Raw genomic sequence first — 20,316 nt, 5'->3', positions numbered from 1 at the left:
ACTTCTGGAGAGCTACTGTTGGCCACCCCTGTTCTATTGTAATTCTGCCAGTTGTTAAATTCTGGCATCAATTGTGCGTTGTTGCTTTCTTTATAAGATCAAATTTCCTTCAGGGGAGCTGATATCTGCCAGTTGGAGATCAGTCATAAAAGCGGGAGATCTCCAGGCCAGTGTTCCCTCTAAGCTGAGTTAGCGTGAGCTAGCTCACAGATGTTTAGCCTCCAGCTCACACCTTTTTGTCTTAGCTCAGGAAGGAGGACCCAGATCACGTGAATTCATGCAGTAGCTCACAACTTTAATGCCAATGTAGGATTTTCGCTCACAAGACTCTGCCGCTTAGAGGGAACGCTGCTCCAGATCCCACCTGGAAGCTGGCAACCCTGGGGGTGCATGGGCAGAGCAGGAGTCTGTGTGCCATCCGGCCGACACCCCACAGCCCTACTTCTGCCCTCCCACTATCTCTAATACCGAGAAAAGGAATGAAGACCTGAACATTCCCCTTCCCTTGACATTTGGATTGAGAAATGTTGCAGGATCATGTTAATGACTTCAGGTGATAAAAAAATTCCTTGCTGCCTTTCCAGTAGGGAGGGGGGGTCACTCCTCCAGTCATTTAGAGGCCTCCCTGCTGCCTTCCACCAGGGTTGCCAACAGGCCTGGAAGTAAACATGAGGCGTATGCCTGTACTGAAGGGGCAGATCATTTCTCCCCCTGGGTGATTGGCAACCCTGCCTAGGAAAGTCAACTGCAGACAAATGTGGGGAAGAATTCAGACGCCAAGCGGTTCCCTGACTTTACACAAATGATGCTGTTCCTCTACTGTCTTTCTCCTAGAGGTGCCAAGTCCAATTCAAGAAATATCCGGGGAACTTCAGGGTGTTGCCAGGAGACATTGGGGGTGGAGGCAGGAGACTTTGAACACATGAAGCTGCCTTCTACTGAATCAGACCCTGGGTCCATCAAAGTCAGTCTTGTCTACTCAGACTGGCAGCGGCTCTCCAGCTGAGGTTTTTCACACCTATTTGCCTGGACCCTTTTTTGGAGATGCCAGGGATTGAACCTGGGACCTTCTGCTTCCCAAGCAGATGCTCTACCACTGAGCCACCATCCCTCCCCTTTAGGCCAAACAGCCAGCATGTTTGAAGGAACACCTACAAGGTTGGAACATAAATCGAGACTAAAGAATCGGGTGGTAGATGCTCCTTCAGTTTAATCATGATCCAGACTCTTGACGTTTTTGTGTACTTCTTAAGTTTCCAACGTGTTTGCAAGGTAGGATGGATTGTAGCAGATGGGTACATCAGCAGGAAATGGGCATGGTTTTCAAATTAGGGATGATGTTTCCTCGTGGTTTAAATAGTGATTGGGATTTAGCATGTTTTTTAATAAATATATTGTTCATTAGGTATACTGTTGGCATGTGCTTTGGATATTGTTATTAGTTTTATTGTTATTGGTTTTATAAGTTTTTAGCATTACTGCAGCTGGGTACTCTGTAGCTTTAAGGAACATTTTGTATTGTTGCACCTGCTGCATGTCAGCCATTTAGCATGACTCACTGTAGCACCTTGTAGGTGTTCCTTCAAACATGCTGGCTGTTTGGCCTCACACTTAAGAGAAATCGCTAAGAGGTTTGCTGGTTTTATTCAGAGTTTAAAATGTTGTTATGGCTTATGTGCATATGGTTTTATTGTATTATTGTATATTATTTATGTCATTCAGGATTATTGCAGCTTGAAGAGGCTCATTGCAGCTTAAAGAAGCTCACGCGAAACGAGGGTTCTGTATGACCTTGTCCGTGGAAACTTGGATTATTGGCTGCATTTGTGGACAGACATTAAACATCTGGAGTACTACACCAGGATTTCATGGAATGAGATGGGAAGTTTTACCATAGAATGAAAAGGAGGACTCTTGGTGCTAATCCCTCCTGGGGATTGGCAACCCTACTTTCTCCCATGACCCCCCCCCCCTCATACAATGTGCAACATACAGAGGAGAGTATAATTAGAAGAAAAGACATTATGTATTTTCCCAAAAATTTCTCGTATTTTCTGTTTACCGAAGCCAAGCAAAAGGTTCAATCCGGAGACTGTGAAAGGTTCAATGAGACCTCAGCATGACAGTGCAGGTTAGCCACCCCCGTTATAGAGTGTCAGAGGAGGGTCTAGGAGACCCAGGTTCGAATCCCCCAGCTACCATCGATGTTTGTCGGGTAACCTCGAGCAAAGAACAAGAGACAGTCGGTGAAGTGGAATAAATAATTTTAATCCAGTTCCAAAACCATTATCAAATGCTTACAGTGGAAGACATAAGGCTCACCACTAGATTAAACTTCACCCCGAGCAAGCATAGTGCAGAAGATACCCTTGAGTGCGCAAAGAAGTCCAATACATTAGGGCCTGTCAGTAGTCTGGGTCATAGGAAAGTGAATGTTCTGAAGACCACCCACCAAAGCAGCTCAATCGCCAAGCAGTCCAATCGCCAAGAAGTCCGCATGGGCAACTCCTCCCAGAACTTCAGAGGATTGGTTCAGCACCAGCTGATACATTGACTTGTGAAGAGAAGAGGAAGAGATTGGATTTATACCCCACCCTTCACAATCTGAAGGTGTCTTAGAGTGGCTTACAAATCTCCTTTCCTTCCCCCTCTCCACAACAGACAACCCTGTGAGGTAGGTGGAGCCGAGAGAGCTCGGACAGAACTGCTTCTTCAACAGAACAGCTTTGAGAGAACTTGTGGCTGACCCAAGCTCACTCCAGCAGCTGCATGTGGAGAAGCGGGGGATCAGACCCGGCTCTCCCGGACAAGAGTTTGTGCTCTTAACCGCTACAGCAAACTGGCTCTTTTCCTATCCAGGTGGAAGTCCCAAGGGGGAGCTTGGGGAGACGACGAGCGCTCTCAGGTTTAGTTGCTGCCAGTGGGCCAGTGAAGAATGGTGAGATCTTCCAGTGTCAGCTGGGGCAGGGTGGTAGCCGACTGCATTCTTTGCAGAAGGGGAGGAAGGGGTCTCTGGGGTAGTGCTGGATGCATATCAGGGGAACCTGAAGGCCAGGCGCTGCCCTTATTGAGACAATCTTGAGAAGGAAGGATGGCTGTTGGTGGAGAAGGAAGAGAGATACTCTTGTACATCGGAGGCAGAGGAATGCCTTGTAGGTCGTTTTGTCCAAATAACTGGCCTCCTAGAACTGGGTGTTCCGGAGGCCACTGTCCAGCTGCTGCCCAGTCACGAGGGGTGGTCAGCATCTTGGGAGTGCTCTTCTGTTGGCTCCAAGGCCTGGTATCTGCTGTGGCATCCTCTTTCTTCCCCAGAGGGTATCTGGCCCTCCTATTCTGAAACCACACCTGGAGAGACAAAAGAGAGAAGTAAAGAGTCTTTTAATCTCTGAACGGAGACTTGTCTCGCTTTCCATTTCTTGGAATAGGAATCTATGGATGCTCATGGGTGCTCGTCCTACATATTTCCCATCCCCCCTCCTGTCCCCTGCAAGTCTTAATGCTCCCAACAGATCACAGAGGAGAATAATTTGCTAAGCCACTTGGCATGGAGTCCTCTCTCCTTGTTATGACCTCAGCTGTTCAATAACACAGGAGAGAGAAAGGTTCTTCCTTCCCTTGGCCAGTTCTGCGGGCTCTCTATCTGCAAGGAACTGCGAAGAAACACACAAAAGGCAAAACCGCCAGGGGGAGATTCCAAAACGGAGCATTCCAAGGTGGTAAACGGTGAGATCCTAGGCAGAGATGCACCTTTCTCAATTCATCAAAGTTAGTGGAATTAGGAGGGTGTAACTTGGTTTAGGATGCCACTGGATGCACATCACAAGCCTAAGCACGCAACCTCAGAAGGACATCTTATGGAGCTGAGCAAGTCTGACTCCCTAGTAAGTGCACTTTGGATCACAACCCTCATCCATTCAAGCGCTTGATTCTCCCCCAAGCCCCAACCAGCCTTCCAGGGGAAACCTTGAACTGAGACTTCAACAGGGGCTTGACGCTTTGCCGAAATGTCTCACTGGAGGTTTGGGGTTACTCTCTTTGGGGAGCCACAATAGTTTCTGGCCAAGGGGTTTCAGTATCAGCAGACCACAAGCCTAGGATCTGGGGTTGCCAATCCCCAGCTGGGGGCAGGGGATAACGGTTGCCAATCCCCAGGTGGGCAAAAAAATATAGAACACTTTGTGAGAGTTTTTACTAATGCAGGTTTGTCCTGGAAGTCTGGTTAGGGCTTGGAGGAGAATCAAGTGCTTGAATGGATGAGGGTTGTGATCCAAAGTGCACTTACTAGGGAGTCAGACTTGCTCAGCTCCATAAGATTTCCTTCTGAGTTTGCAAGCTTAGGCTTGTGGTGCGCATCCAGTGGCATCCTAAGCCAAGTTACACCCTCCGAAACCCACTCTCATTCTGTGAGAGTTTTGACTATGCAAGATACTCCCATACCAAAACATTTTTTTTACTAAACAATATTCAATAGTATTTCAAAAATTCTTTTTTTTACAAAAAAAAAAAGTGCAATGTTCTCTTTGTTTGCAGAGCTACACAAAGTGCAAGAAATCCCAAAATGGGAGTACACTGGAATGAGACTACTGTTTGACAAAGATCCTGAACTAACTTACAGCTCGTAGCTTTTACAGCAAACCTTTCAGGATCCTGCATTAACTTAGAACTTTTTTAAACAACCACGGTTACAAAAAATTATTTAACCAAACTGAAGACTTTTAAATGCATCAGACTGACGGAACTGGAGGCAGCGCCATCTAATATCAGATTTTTCAATAGTAACAGAACAAAAAAAACTTTTTATATCGACACAAGTTTGAAATGAACAATAGACTGGAATTGCTACAAAGGAGAGGACTTTATTTAATGTTTACAATTTATCTCTGAAATGACTCCACTTGAAGGACTGATCACTTTAAAAGCTAATTTACCAGTTTGTGCCATAACTCTCAACACGAGTAGATGGCGTTCCCATAGGAAATAATGGAGAATTGATCCATGGATATCTGGGGCTCTGGGGTGAGGGGGGGCTGTTTTAGGAAGTAGAGACACCAAAGTTTTGAAACTTGAGGGGTATTTGCAGTGCCTCTCCCTGAAATACCCCCCAAGTTTCAAAAGGATTGGACCAGGGGATCCAATTCCATGAGCCCCAAAAGAAGGTGCCCCTCTCCTTCATTATCTCCTATGGAAGGAAGGCATTTTAAAAGATGTGCGGTCCCTTTCAATGTGATGGCCAGAACTCCCTTGGAGTTCAATCACGTTTGTCACACCCTTGCTCCCGGCTCCACCCCCAAAGTCTCCAGCTATTTCTTGAACGGGACCTGGCAACCCTTCTAGGATCTGAGTAGGCAGGTTCCATTCTGAGGATTTCTTCCCCCACTGCGGAGAAGTTTCCAACCCGCTCAGTCATTTGAACCGCACAATGAACACACCAGACACACAACCAGGCAAAAGGGAGGCAGAAAAACCAAGGAACCCCCCTGACTTACTTGGACCCTGCATTCCGGGGCGCCGATCCTTCTTGCCAGCTCCTCCCTCATGCCGATGCCTGGGTACCGGTGCTTTTCAAAGGCGCTCACCAAAATCTCCAGCTGCTGCTTGGTGAAGACCGTCCGCTTCCTTCTGCGGCCCGCTGCGGAGCTGCCCTCCAGCCACTGGGGCCCCGGGAAAGCGGCGCCTGCGGGGAAAGCACAAAGGGGGCGCTCGCCTTGAAGCCGCTCCCTCCAAACCGATCTCGCTGCCTCGCCCGCAGCAGCAGAAGGGAAGGGCAGGGCAGGTCCCCGGGGCGAGCCCCAGCCGTTTCCCACCTCGGGGTGACGTTGCTTTCACAGCAGACTTTTGACGGGGGGCTTTGCCGTTGCCTTCCCCAGTCAGCTACACCTTCCCTCCAGCAAGCCGGGCCCTCGTTTCATTGACCTCCCGAGGATAGAAGGCTGGGTCACCCTCGAGCCGGCTACCTGGAAACCCAGCTTCCACCGGGGATCGAACTCAGGTCGTGAACAGAGGTTAGGACTGTAATACTGTAGCTTTAACACTCTGCGCCACAGGGCTCTTTAAAGGAAAGGTAGCGAGCCCCAGTCGTTTCTGACTCTAGGGTGTCGTTGCTTTCACAACGTTTTCATGGCAGACTTTTCACGGGGTGGTTTGCCATTGCCCTCCCCAGTCCTCTACACTTTCCCCCCAGCAAGCTGGGGACTCATTTTACCGACCTCGGAAGGGTGGAAGGCGGAGTCAACCTGGAGCCAGCTACCTGAAAACCCAGCTTCCACCAGGGATCGAACTCAGGTGGTGAACAGAGCTTAGGACTGCAGGACTGCAGTTTTAACACTCTGCGTAACATCCCCAAAAACCCCCATGCCTTAAAGAGCTACATGATCATTATTTATAGCCCTTTTAGACCCCAAGTGGTTTTCCTCTTCTCTATTTTACCCTTACACAACCCCCCTGCGAGGCAGGCTGGCCTGGCAGGGCTTCTGGAGCAGAGCGGCGAAGCTAACAAACCGGGGACCAAATGGTCTCGCTCGAAAAACAGACTGATTTCCAAGTATACCGCGTGCAAGTTAATACATTATTATCATAATTCGTAACACAATAAATAGCCCCTGAAGTGCCAAATCCTGGAGCGTGGGCTCTTCTTTTCAACCCGATACGCTTTCGCATTCTATGGACTACTTATCGCATTATGAATTATGATTACAATTCATTAATTTGTACATGGTTGGCACGGCGGCTGCCGTTGGTTTCTGGCTGATGTGCATTTTGCATTGTGCCCCCCCCCCCCTTTATTCTCTTTTCCAAATGTGGCCTCCAAGAAACCAGGACGTTTGAAGGGGTGTTCTTGACGGGCAGTTCTGGGGAGAGGGGAGGGTTGCCAAGTCCAATTCAAGAAATATCTGGGGACTTTGGGGGTGGAGCCAGGAGCGAGGCTGCAACGAGCATCATTGAACTCCAAAGGGAGTTCTGGCCATCATATTTAAAAGGACCGCACACCTTTTATATGCCTTCCCTCCATAGGAAATAATGAAGGATAGGGGCACCTTCTTTGGAGGCTCATAGAATTGGACCCCTTGGTCCAATCTTTTTGAAACTTGGAGGGCCTTTTGAGGAGAGGTGTTGAATGCTGTGCTGCGAATTTGGTGCCACTACCTCAAAAAACAGCCCCCCCCAGGGCCCCACATACCCGTGGATCAATTCTCCATTATTCCCTATGGGAGTCAATCTCCATAGGGAATAATGGAATGCCCAGAAGACATTCCCCTCCCCTCCCCTCCCCCCGCTTTCTGATGGCCCTGAAGTGAGGGGAGAGCCTCCAAACGGGGGGGGGGGATTGGTGACCCTAGGAGGGGACCCCCAACTCCCGCCTGGCTCCTCAAGAAAAGATTTCTTTTTTAAAGACCTGTTTTTCACTCAAAGAGGATCATTTCAGGTACCTTGTTTATAGTTAACTCTGAAAACGAATCAAAAGCACTAAATGGAGTTAGGCTTGAAGGTGCCTCAGGGGCGCCCCTGATTGACTCTGATGCTCCGGAGAAGACAGACAAGCTCTCTGCTGGGGATTTTTCAGCCTTTTAAGAGTTGGGTTCTCACAGGAGTTTTGCAAGACTCCCAGCCAGCTTCTCCCCAGGCCAGGCATTCGGTCCCCCAAAACTTCTGCTGGGATCCGACTGCTAGCCTTCAAGGGGTGGCCCTGAAATCTCCCCTTCCTTTGCATGGCAATCCTGAGCAGTCGGGATGACCTTCTGGGGACCACCAAAATAAACCAGCTCCCTCCAGACCCCTTCCACCAACAGAAATCATTTCACAGCATTTCAAACTCGAGTGGGTTTGGTCCCTCCTTACCTCCTCTGCCGGCAGCTTCCATTTGACGGGACCTTCGTTGACAGATGGGGTTCCAACTTCCAAGCTTAGAGCAAAGTCTCCTCCAATGGATCACGGTCGGTGGGCACCAAACAGCTGGGGCTGTGCGATTCCTGGACGGCACAAAGGCTTGGCTTGAAAGGAGATGGTGCCTCGACCAGCCAAGCTGAAGACCAAGTCTTCTTCTACGCCACAATCATTGGACAAGGGATGCTGGCTCAGGGGCCAAGATTTAAGGGCTCCTTGTGGGGGCCCTGCCTTGACCCCGCCCTTGATTGTCTCCAATGGGAGGTGACCTGGGAGGGTCGTGAAGTTCTCAGCTGGGAAATGAGGCCTTCTTCAGGTTGTTTTGATGCTTTATGCAAAGAGGGGGTGACTCAGAGGGACCTTATCTTGATCTTGGCCAGGGAAAGACACAGATAAGCAGCTAAGTACCTTCCGGCTCTGGAGCCCCTTTGACTGCAAATACCTTTCTTGGGCCCCTACCAGAAAAAAAGGGCTAGAGCTCCATCCCCCCTCCTTGGCCCTCTGAAATCTGAACAGGGCCCAGCCTCTTCCCTGCCAAGTTCCAATCCTGGGCATGTCTTTCTGGGCCTAAGTCTCACCTTATGCAATTCCATTTACATGCATAGGACTGGGCAGGCCTCATTTTGGGCAAGAACTCACAGGAGCAGAACTCTGGAACCTCTAAATTTTATTGTGCTCTTTCTTTCACTCCCCACCCCCCCAATACTTGTTTCTGGGCTCCATTGTTCAACCGCCCCTGTGAGAATTTGGCTGAACTCTAAGATTTGACAAGCTTCCTAATATTTCCCCCCACCAAAAAATGGGAAAATAACCAAAACATGTAAAAGCAGACAGATCATAGAATCATAGAGTTGGAAGGGACCTCCAGGGTCATCTAGTCCAACCCCCTGCAAAATGCCACTGCGGCTACATAGGAGAAAGTCATTTGCAAAGTATGATGGGAGCAGTGCTCCCTTGAAACTGAGTTAGTGTGAGCTGGCTCACAGTCTTTTCGCTTCTGGCTCACACATTTTTTGTCTTAGCTCAGGAAAAATGGCCCCAGAGCAAGCTAATTTATGCAGTATCTCTTTACTTTTTACTTTATTTGATTTACATTCCGCCCTTCCCGCCGAAGCAGGCTCAGGGCGGCTCACAACATAAAATCACAACAATTAAGATTCCACAACTATATTACAAAATTTAATTCCATAATTAAAACGATCTGGTGCTAGCGTCCTTCAAGATCGTTCCAATGGCTTCAGTATTTCCTATGATTTCCTTACAGTAAAAATGGCTCCGCATCAGTCGAACTTTAATGCCAGGAGCTCACAAAGAAGAATTTTTAGAGGGAGTATTGGATGGGAACAAGGTTGATTATGACAATTGTACTTCAAGCAGCATTTGAAGGTAGAGGCTGAGCTGATATAATTTCGTCCACCTTCCGGTGACGTCCGGGGTGTGTGGCATATGCAAAGGAGTTATGCCAATAAGTTGTGCTAATGAGCTCTGGCACCCCCTTTTCTATGAAATGACCCCTGGGACTGGGTCAAAAAAATTATTCTCCCCAAATTTTGGTGGATGGGGGAGACGGTTGGCTGTGCAGGCAGAGGGCAAACCTGACCTCCAGTTTCCACTTCTGCAAGCTGACTCAAAGCCGTTGAGTGCAAAGAAAGGGCAAGATTCAAGTCCAGCAGGTTGAAGACCTGCGAGATTTCGGGGGATATTAACTTTAGAGATTCAAAATCCCTGTCTTTATGTCCAAGTTGGAACAGAGATCTCGAAACCCTTACGTTGCGAGCATCTCCATCCTTCCTTGCATCAGACCCACAGTGGCTCCTGTTGCTCTTCTCTAGTCAAACTTCTTCCTCACAACAACCCTGTGAGGTAGGCTAGGCTGTGAGTCTGTGACTGGCCCAAGGTCACCTACCAAGCTCCATGGCACAGGCTGGGATTTCTATAAATAGGAAAGGCACAACATCACAAATCAACTTGTTCTGGAGTTGTGGGTCTCACTCACGGATGGCTGAGAAACTGCATTCCTGTGGCGACCCCTGGCCTTCTGTTTTTTTCATGCATGGAATCATAGAGTTGGAAGGGACCTCCAGGGTCATCTAGTCCAACCCCCTGCACAATGCAGGAAACTCACAAATACTTCCCCATAAATTCACAGGATCTTCATTGCTGCCAGATGGCTATCTAGCCTCTGTTTAAAAACCTCCAAGGAAGGAGACCCCACCACCTCTCAAGGAAGTCTGTTCCACTGAGGAATTGCTTTAACAGCCAGGAAGTTCTTCCTAATGTTGAGTTAGAAACTCTTTTCATTTAATTTCAACCCCTTGGTTCTGGTCCTACCTTCCGGGGCCACAGAAAACAACTCCACACCATCCTCTATAGGACAGCCCTTCAAGTACTTGAAAATGGTGATCATATCACCTCTCAGCCGCCTCCTCTCCAGGCTAAACATGCCCAGCTCCTTCAACCTTTCCTCATAGGATTTGGTCTCCAGACCCCTCAGCAGTCTTCGTTGCCCTCCTCTGGACCTGTTCCAGCTTGTCTATATCCTTCTTAAAATGTGGGCCCCAAAACTGAACACAGGACTCCAGGAGAGGTCTTATCAGAGCAGAGTAAGCAAGGCAGTCTTACTCTTGAGCTGCTGGTGGTCAGTATTGGGGGGGGGGAGCTGGTCTCCCCAGTCGCTGACCGCTGGGATCCACTCATCAGAGAACAGAACAGAAGATCTTGGGCCTGGGGTTCTACTTGGAGGAAGCTCATTCCTTTGGCCCCCACCTCCCCAGGCCCCATTCAGACCAAGGCAGATCTAGTTCAGAAAATCTTCCCAGCGGGTTGTGCATTTTGTGACTTGGGGGGAGGCCCTTGCCCTTTGGCCTCAAGCGAGAGCCGCTGGTTTCAGAAAAGGGAGAAGCCAATGGCAGCTCAGCTCTTGCCCAGCTTCACCAGCGGCAGGCTAGAGAGAGCATCTAGCACAGTTTCTACGTCACAAGTAGAGGGGCTGATGTGCAAAGCACTCAAATCTGCAACCCAAGGTAGACTTTGGTGAGCTGGGAGTGGCGCTCACTTTTGTTGGTAACACAAAATAACACGCATATTATGAGAGCAGCATTTCTAAGCTTTTTAGTTTTGGGATTTTTGCCATCAACTGATGTGTCTACCTCTCCTCAGGGAGAGAGGTGAAGTTGGAAAAGTTCTGGGTGGGTTCCTCTCTCTGATGGGGCTTTAACGTCTCCCCTCCCATCCTGAAGGTGCGAAGGTGGCAGTGCCCCTGGGGATGGATAGAGCAAGAGGCTGGGTGCCCTCAGGGGGATGCCTCCCTTGTCATCACCAGCTCCCTACTTCCCCACTCCTAATTCTAACTACAAGGAAAGGAGGCAGGGTTTAAAATTCTTCTTCCCCTTTACATTTGGAATGCAAAATGCTGCAGAATCACCCTCATCTTTGGCCCTGCCCTTCCTTCCCTTGACTGAAGATCTCAGTTCAGATATTCCAGAAAGACCCATTTCTTTTTTTCCCCTTTGGGACATGTGTGTGTGTGTGTGTGTGTGTGTGCAATTATGTCACTCCCCGGTTGTTAGAGTGGCCTCTGACTTGCCTACCAACAGGGATGCCAACAGGACTGAAGAAGGAATGCCCTGTCTCTTTAAGAGAAGCTTCAGAGGCAGAAATGGGCAGCTGAAGCTTTTCATGGCCTGGAGGCAGATATTGCCCTCTTATGCCTCTCTTAAAAGGGTAGGGTGTTTTTCTCTAGGCGGCTGGTAATCTTGCCTACCAAATAGATATCAGAGAAGTCACATGTGGGGTGGAATCCAAACTCAAGGCAGACCCCTCCCCCCATCAACTGATGTCAGGCCACTGCTGTCTCTCTCCCATCACCCAGCCTCATATCAATGTGCAACACATACAAAAAAATAATAATATTTGAATTCGAAGAATTTATGCTGAGATGGATATTTCCAAATGTTTTTCTTTCTGTTAACCTTAGGGGAGTGTGTAACAGGTAATATGAGAGGAGACAGATGATAATTAAGAAGTCAGCTGGGCTCACCCTTTCAAATAACTGCAAATATGACTGACTTTGCAGTTTTGTTTCTGAAATGCAAAATCTGTTAGTTAAATGTTATTCCCTTCTACTCATGTGACATATGTAGCTTGCCTAGAATATCAGCTGATGCTCACCAAAAGCTCTAAAGTCTAGACGAGCACTTGATGGGAATAAATTAAGTCACTACATAATGGGAGATGTCTGCTTTTTCAAGTGGATTTGTAATCCCCTCCTCCCCACATACATCCCCCCCTCAACACAATATGAGCCTGCTGAGATCCTTGCACTAACTTTCTGTTCATGGTCATGGGGAGAGGCTGCTGCTGCTGCTGGGGGAGGCAGGGGGGCTGAAGCTCTGGCCTGTCCCCACAGAGCCCACCCCCTGGCCCTTGTGGCCTCAGAGGCCTGGTCACAGAAGAGGGCTGGGCTGACTGGGGAGAGGCTGCTGCTGCTGGGGGAGGCAGGGGGGCTGAAGCCCTGGCCTGTCCCCACAGAGACCATCACCTGGCCCTTGTGGCCTCGGAGGCCTGGTCACAGAAGAGGGCTGGGCTGACTGGGAGAGGCTGCTGCTGCTGCTGGGGGAGGCATTGGGGCTGAAGTCCTGGCCTGTCCCCACAGAGCCCATCCCCTGGCCCTTGTGGCCTCAGAGGCCTGGTCACAGAGGAGGGCTGGGCTGACTGGGGAGAGGCTGCTGCTGGGTAGGGTTCCCTATCTCCAAGTAGAGCCTGGAGATCTCCCTCTTTCACAGCTGATCTCCATCTGGCTGAAATCAGCTCCCCTGGATAAAATGGCTGCTTTGAACAGTGGACTCTTTGGCATTGTACCCTGCTGAGCCCCCCCTCTCCAGAAACCCCCCACTCTCCTGGATCCACCCCCAAAGTCTCCAGATATTTCACAACTGAAACCTGGCAACCCTATGAATGAAAGTGTTGAAGTGGGGAAAAGGAACGGAACCAGAAGAGACCAGTAATGCAGACCTAAAGGAGGTTAATGAAAGAGCCACAGAGGAGATGAAATTGTTTTCTGATTTACTGGGTAAGATTCACAACTGAAACAGAAATAATATTAACTTCCCAAGGAGGATGTTTTTCCGTTGCTTGACTGAATCCCAGATACACCTTATTCCTGAAGCCTTTTTAAAATATTACTCTCTCTGAAAGGTTACAGTTTTTCTGGCATGCAATATATTACACTTAATATGTTAAGACTTAACATCACAGAGACTTAACATCACAAAACATCCCAATACAGAAATAAACCTAGAAAATGCAACAATCAAGAGTATGTAGAAGTCAAATTATGACTACACAATGGAACAACTTTAACGCTATCAGTAGTAGGAACCAAAATTTTAAGTACTGGGTATGGTAAGGATCAATTAAAAAAAAACAGTTTAAGTGAGCTGGAACAAACACTATTCAATATCAACACAATCCTAAAGTTTGTTAAGGGGATCAGACAGCAGAAAGCTTTCATCCAAGACGGCTTTCTTTGGAAAACCCTGCTTGCTTCTGCAAACAGGTTGTAAAAGTCCAGCACTGGCACAGAGGCGGTTGCAATTTGGGGCACCTTTGGGCTGAATCCTTTTCTAGAGTCCACCAGCCTTTGCTGTTGAAGCCCATTTGGCGATGTCCACATATGGCACGCCTTCCACCTGCTGTCGCTTTAGAGGCCCCAAGTCAATGAGTATTGTCGCTGAAAATGTTTTCTCATTTACGTCCTCTAAAGTAGCTTTCTTTCCTCTGTAGCCTCCATTTAAAACCAGCTCCTTTTGGCCTGGGGCTGGAATGACGGTCTCCAGATGGGTCTGGTCAAGTTTCAGTTTGGCTCCGGAATCCACCATCTTGAGCACCGCTGCGTATCTGTCGACTGCTTCCTTAACCACGGCTTTCTTCTTGTGGTATTTCTCACCAAGTTTCTTTGTGGTGATTTTGACCACAAGTCCAGGTTGCAGCCAGTAGTCGGTCGGGGCGGACTTTTTCTTCTCTTCTTCCAGCTCTGTGATCTCATCCAGTGCTGTCTTTCTCTTCTCTTCTTTCGACTGCCCAGAGACCGGAAGGATTTCTTTGCGCTTCACCATGTCTGTGCTGGTCCTGCCATCCCCAGCCTACTGGGTCCCAGCAAATGTGGCTTGGGTGGTGGCTCTGTGAAAGTTCTCGCTCCTTGTTTCAGATTAAAGATCACTTTATTTGAAAGTGTGTCAAATCTTAGAGTTCAGCGAAATTCTCTTAGGGGGTTTGAACGATGGAGCCCAGAAGCAATTTTTTTGGAGGGGGAGGGTTAAGAAAGAAAGAGCACAATAAAATGTAGAGGTTCCAGAGCTTGGCTCCTGCCCAAAATGAGGCCTGCAGAAGACTCCCTCCGCCCTCCCCCACCACCGTGTGCTGTGGTCTTGATCTTAAGCAGCCGCTCCACACTTTGGAATGGAAGAGACCCCATAACTGCTGTGTGATTGTAGGATGTCTTAGAGAGGATGAGGACTGCAGATCCAGCCTCTGCACTCTGTTGTGTGTCTAGAGGCCCTTGTGAGCTTCTTGGTCCATTGAGGGGGTCAACGCAATGTACACAGGCTGCAGGCTCAGGGATGCTTTGCCAGGAGCTGGGCACACAAAGCGCAACTCCAGGGACTTTAGGCTGGAGGTACAAAAGGAGGAAAGAAGCAGATTAACTGGAGAGGACAAATTCAGATGGGTAGCTGAGTTGGTTTGAATTAGCTGATCAAAGTTTGAATCCAGTGGCGCCTTTAAGAACAACAAAGTTTTATTCGAGGTATAAACTTTAGTGTGCAAGCAAGCTATATCTGAAGACGTGTGCGTGCGCATGAAAGCTTATACCAAGAGCAGCCAAACTTACTTTAACGTAAGAGCCACATAGAATAAACATCAGATGTTTAAAGCATGAACATCAGAAGGAAGAAGAAGACATTGGATTTATATTCCACCCTCCACTCAGAGCGGCTCACAATCTCCTTTATCTTCCCCACAACAAACACCCTGTGAGGTGAGTGGGGCTGAGAGGACTCTCACAGCAGCTGCCCTTTCAAGGACAACCTCTGCCAGAGCTTTGACTGAACCAAGCCCATTCCAGCAGGTGCAAGTGGAGGAGTGGGGAATGAAACCCGGTTCTCCCAGATAAGAGTCTGTGCGCTTAACCCACTACACCAAACTGGCTCTCACTACACCAAACTAGAAGGAAGGAAGGAAGGAAGGAAGGAAGGAAGGAAGGAAGGAAGGAAGGAAGGAAGGAAGGAAGGAAGGAAGGAAGGAAGGAAGGAAGGAAGGAAGGAAGGAAGGAATAGAGAGAGAGAAGTGGAAAAACAGTAACTTTAACATTATATGCATTTTCCAAGCTATCGGCTGGCTTGAGGAGTGATTTAAAGGAAGAAATGCCTTCTTCAAGCCAGCCAAAGGAGTGTTGGGGCTTCAAGAGCTGCACAATATGTGTGAAAGAGCCACATGTGGCTCCCAAGCTACAGTTTGGCCCCCCCTGGCATATGCCTTGAATAAGACCTCGTCTTAAAAGTACCACTGTGAACTCAAACTTTGGGCAGGACAAGGAAAGCGCGCTGCAGTAAAGGACTGATTAAGAAATTACAGCACAGGCAAAATTGTCAGAGTTCGGGCAATTTAGGTGATCTGGAAATCTTAATGGGGTTATGGATGAATGAAGTGAAATGCCAATAAATATACCCCAGTGACAGGATTAGTCTGCATTCCTATTAGTTATCGAGGATGCCAAAAGGAACGGCAAGGTTTGAGTCCAGAAAGCACATTAGAGACCAACAAAAAAAGCAACTGGGAGTTTGGATCACAAATTGAAAATTGCAGGACTTGCATGCTCAGAGACCTGCGAAGGAATCTCTCAGGAAGCCATACTGGGAGTGTGAGGAGCACAGCCTGCCAATGGCCTAAGCAGGGCTGTAGTTAGGGTTGCCAACATGCCTGGAGAAAAATGCATCCTTTTAATGAAAGTTTAGCGGATTTCAAGTGTGCTATTTTATTCTGGTTTTGCCTGGAAACGTTTTTAAAACTGGTATTGTAAGTCACTTTGAACACGGAGGAATGGGTTATGAATGAATGAAAGAAGAAGAGGAACAGCTTATGAATGAATGGAAGAAGAAGATGATGATATTGGCTTTATATCTCGCTCTATACTCTGAATCTGTGACTGCTATGAGACTCTGAGATTCAGAGTATAGCGTGGGATATAAATCCAATACCTTCTTCTTCTTCTTCTCCTTTACCTCCCCCCTCCCCCCACAACAGACACCCTGTGAGGTGGATGGGGCTGAGAGAGCTCTTCCAGCAGCTGCCCTTCAAGGACAACTCCTGCGATAGCTATGGCTGACCCAAGGCCATTCCAGCAGGTGTAAGTGGTGGAGGGGGGAATCAAACCTGGTTCTCCCAGATAAGACAGCTATGGCTGACCCAAGGCCATTCCAGTAGGTGCATGTGGAGGAATGGGGAATCAAACCCGGTTCTCCAGATAAGAGAGCTATGGCTGACCCAAGGCCATTCCAGCAGGTGTAAATGGAGGAGGGGGGAATCAAACCCGGTTCTCCAGATAAGAGAGCTCCGGCTGACCCAAGGCCATGCCAGCAGGTGCAAGTAGAGGAGTGGGGAATCAAACCCAGTTCTCCCAGATAAGAGAGCTCTGGCTGACCCAAGGCCATTGCAGCAGCTGTAAGTGGAGGAGTGGGGAATCAATCCAGGTCCTCCCAGATAAGAGTCCATGGACTTAGCCACTACACCAAACTGGCCTGAATGAATGTATCTGAAGACGTGAGCAGTGCCGCACGAAAGCTCCTGCCCTACTGCAGATTTGGTTAGTCTTTAAGGAGCTCCGGGACTCTTGCTCCTTTCTGCTGCTAGAGATGGACTCACAGGGCAGCAGACTCAGCCCTGCCTGCACCTCCCCAGACCTGGCTCATTATTACATATTGGGACTGGAACATTCAGGGTTGTGCTGCCAGCGACTTTGCTCAGCACAAGAGCCCCCTGGGCTTTGGGGGTGCCCAAGCAGGAGTCAATGGGCCAGTACTGGTACCTGTCAGTTAAGAGGTGATGGGTTTAGGGTGGGGTCATTTGCATGCATTTAAGCAGGGCTGTTGGCTCTGAGAGTCAGTCTTGTTGCTGATTTCACTAAATAAAGCAGAGCTCTTTCACTGCAATGGGTCTTGAACCCAGTACTTAATCCTCCTCTTGTGTCTTTCTTTAGACCCTGGCTGGGAAGGGCCATCACTTGCTACTCTGTTCCTCAGCTGGGGGAGGGGGGGGATTTTGAATGGGACAAATGTGGGATGGTGTCAAGAGTACCTCTTGCCATTTAGGCAGAATGTTACTTTCGCTTTTCGCTTCACCAGCTTCTATCTCTGTGGAACGGATGGGATAAAGCATTTTTTCCAGCCTGATCTCAGAAATGGCCTGGGAATGAACAATGCAGGAGGGACTGCTGGCTTCACTGGGAGAGCCAGTTTGGTGTCGTGGTTCAGTGTGCGGACTCTTATCTGGGGGAACCGGGTTTGATTCCCCCCTCCTCCACTTGCACCTGCTGGCATGGCCTTGGGTCAGCCAGAGCTCTCGCAGAGGTTGTCCTTGAAAGGGCAGCTGCTGTGAGAGCCCTCTCAGCCCCACCCACCTCACAGGGTGTCTGTTGTGGGGAAGGAAGGGAAAGGAGACTGTGAGCTGCTCTGAGACTCTTCGAAGTGGAGGGTGGGATATAAATCCAATATCTTCATCTACCTCACAGGGTGTCTGTTGTGGGGGAGGAAGGGAAAGGAGACTGTGAGCTGCTCTGAGACTCTTCGAAGTGGAGGGAGGGATATAAATCCAATATCTTCATCTACCTCACAGGGTGTCTGTTGTGGGGAAGGAAGGGAAAGGAGACTGTGAGCTGCTCTGAGACTCTTCGAAGTGGAGGGTGGGATATAAATCCAATATCTTCATCCACCTCACAGGGTGTTTGTTGTGGGGGAGGAAGGTAAAGGAGACTGTGAGCTGCTCTGAGACTCTTCGAAGTGGAGGGTGGGATATAAATCCAATATCTTCATCTACCTCACAGGGTGTCTGTTGTGGGGGAGGAAGGGAAAGGAGACTGTGAGCTGCTCTGAGACTCTTCGAAGTGGAGGGTGGGGTATAAATCCAATATCTTCATCCACCTCACAGGGTGTTTGTTGTGGGGGAGGAAGGTAAAGGAGACTGTTAGCTGCTCTGAGACTCTTCGGAGTGGAGGGTGGGATATAAATCCAATATCTTCATCTACCTCACAGGGTGTCTGTTGTGGGGGAGGAAGGGAAAGGAGACTGTGAGCTGCTCTGAGACTCTTCGAAGTGGAGGGTGGGGTATAAATCCAATATCTTCATCCACCTCACAGGGTGTTTGTTGTGGGGGAGGAAGGGAGAGGAGACTGTGAGCTGCTCTGAGACTCTTCGAAGTGGAGGGTGGGATATAAATCCAATATCTTCATCTACCTCACAAGGTGTCTGTTGTGGGGGAGGAAGGGAAAGGAGACTGTGAGCTGCTCTGAGACTCTTCGGAGTGGAGGGCAGGATATAAATCCAATCTCTTCATCTACCTCACAGGGTGTCTGTTGTGGGGGAGGAAGGGAAAGGAGATTGTGAGCCGCTGAGACTCTTCGGAGTGGAGGGTGGGCTATAAATCCAATATCTTCATCTACCTCACAGGGTGTCTGTTGTGGGGGAAGAAGGGAAAGGAGATTGTGAGCCGCTCTGGGACTCTTTGGAGTGGAGGGCGGGATATAAATCCAATATCTTCTTCTTCACACCTTGGATTTGAATGTATAACAGTTTAAGCTTAAGGTATAAGTAGAGGAAGAGCCCTGTGCATGGCGCCAGGACCAGATCTACATTTTTTTAGGGGGGGGGGGAATTAAAAAATGATGCCCCCTCATGGGCCATTCTGTCTTATGGTCCCATAGAATACAGAGGACTCCATACCCAATGTGGTGCCCCCCCTCCATCAGCAGCCGGGGCAAGCACCTCCCTCTGCCCCCCCTAGATCCGGCCCTGCGTGGTGCTGAGTGGTAAAGCTGCAGCACTGCAGTCCTAAGCTCTGCTCACAACCTGAGTTCGATCCCGGCAGAAGCTGGGTTCAGGTAGCCGGCTCCAGGTTGACTCAGCCTTCCATCCTTCCGAGGTCGGTCAAATGAGTACCCAGCTTGCTGGGGGGGAAGTGTAGATGACTGGGGAAAGCAATGACAAACCACCCCATAAAAAGTCTGCTGTGAAGACATCATGATGCGATGTCACCCCCCTTTTTATAAGTAGAGGGCTTTTTGCCCGTTAAAGTCAGTTTCTCCAAGACCCCTCTTGCTTCAAAGACCTGCCATATCATTAAAGACTCTTCCTTGAATGGCCTGGTGTTGATTAATGAACTGCTGAGGAGTTGAGAGATGGCCTTTTACACCTGATTCTTGGGGGGTGAGTTCTCAGCCACTGCTTTTCACCTCTGATGTGGTGACAGAAATGCGGGGAGTTAGATTCCCAAGGTTTGACGCCCTTGGTCCCCCAACAGCCCAGCAGCAAAGGAAAGCTGCAGGCTCTGAAAATTTGCATCTGATGAATGGCACCAGTTGGTGTGATCTGGAAATTTCTGGGGGGAAGGGGGGGGGGAACAAAAAACAGCTGTTAATTAAGATGACTCTGCAGCTCTAGCAAGATGAATGCCCAAACCTGCAAAGACTTACAAATCAGTGATTTTTTTTAAAAAAATGTCAGTGTTGCCATTTTGAGAGTAAGCGGATCTCTTCCTTACACTCACCATGGCAGTCCTTTGGTTACTCACTGTGTCTAACACCAAGGCAACCATTTTGTGACAGGCTGTGTCCCCCCCCTCATGGCAGCCATTTTTGTCATGAGCAGATATCCCACCTGTCAGACCCAGAGTCAAGGAAAAGACAATTGAAGTTCAAGATCTTTATTCCAGCTTCATGGGCATACACACACATTGTCGGAACTGACCTCTCTGTCAGTCCCTCCAACTTATAAACCTTTGGCCTGACCCTTATAACTCAAGCCAAAGCATGGCAAGCAAAAGTGGGGGTTTTGTGCAGGGTTTTTGCTAAGCTCTCATCACCACAGGTGCCCACTATCAGTTCATGGTTCACATCTCCTCCAGCTCTTTGACCTTGGTTACTTAGAAATTAGCCAATTCCCAGACATGCCATCCTCCCTCCAGATAAGTAACAAGTTACAGTTATATCAAAGCCATAGCAAGCACAGCATAGCATGGTACAATTGAATACATATGACAAGAGGAACAAAATGGAGTGACTCCTGACACCACCCTGAACCTGCTTCACTGTGCACTTGCCCCGTGGTTGATCATTCAGATTGTTGTGGCATCCTCTCTCTTTTTAAAAAGAAATCTTTAACGCATGCA

At 48.7% G+C, this 20,316-nt stretch overlaps 1 protein-coding gene across 1 annotated transcript; it reads right to left on the bottom strand.

The window, feature by feature from the left end:
* Positions 1-2,247: 2,247 nt before the first annotated feature.
* Positions 2,248-8,060, bottom strand: LOC132573284 (homeobox protein otx5-A-like). Its single transcript, XM_060240787.1, has 3 exons — positions 7,837-8,060; positions 5,487-5,674; positions 2,248-3,345 (listed from the first exon to the last, which is right to left on the bottom strand). The coding sequence occupies exons 1-3, from the start codon at positions 7,856-7,858 to the stop codon at positions 2,908-2,910; spliced, it is 648 nt and encodes a 215-aa protein (XP_060096770.1). The 5' UTR covers positions 7,859-8,060; the 3' UTR covers positions 2,248-2,907.
* Between the last annotated feature and the right edge of the window lie 12,256 nt (positions 8,061-20,316).

Source organism: Heteronotia binoei, chromosome 6, assembly GCF_032191835.1.
Source record: "Heteronotia binoei isolate CCM8104 ecotype False Entrance Well chromosome 6, APGP_CSIRO_Hbin_v1, whole genome shotgun sequence".
Lineage (NCBI taxonomy): Eukaryota > Metazoa > Chordata > Lepidosauria > Squamata > Gekkonidae > Heteronotia > Heteronotia binoei.
This window is presented reverse-complemented; position numbering and strand designations above follow the sequence as displayed.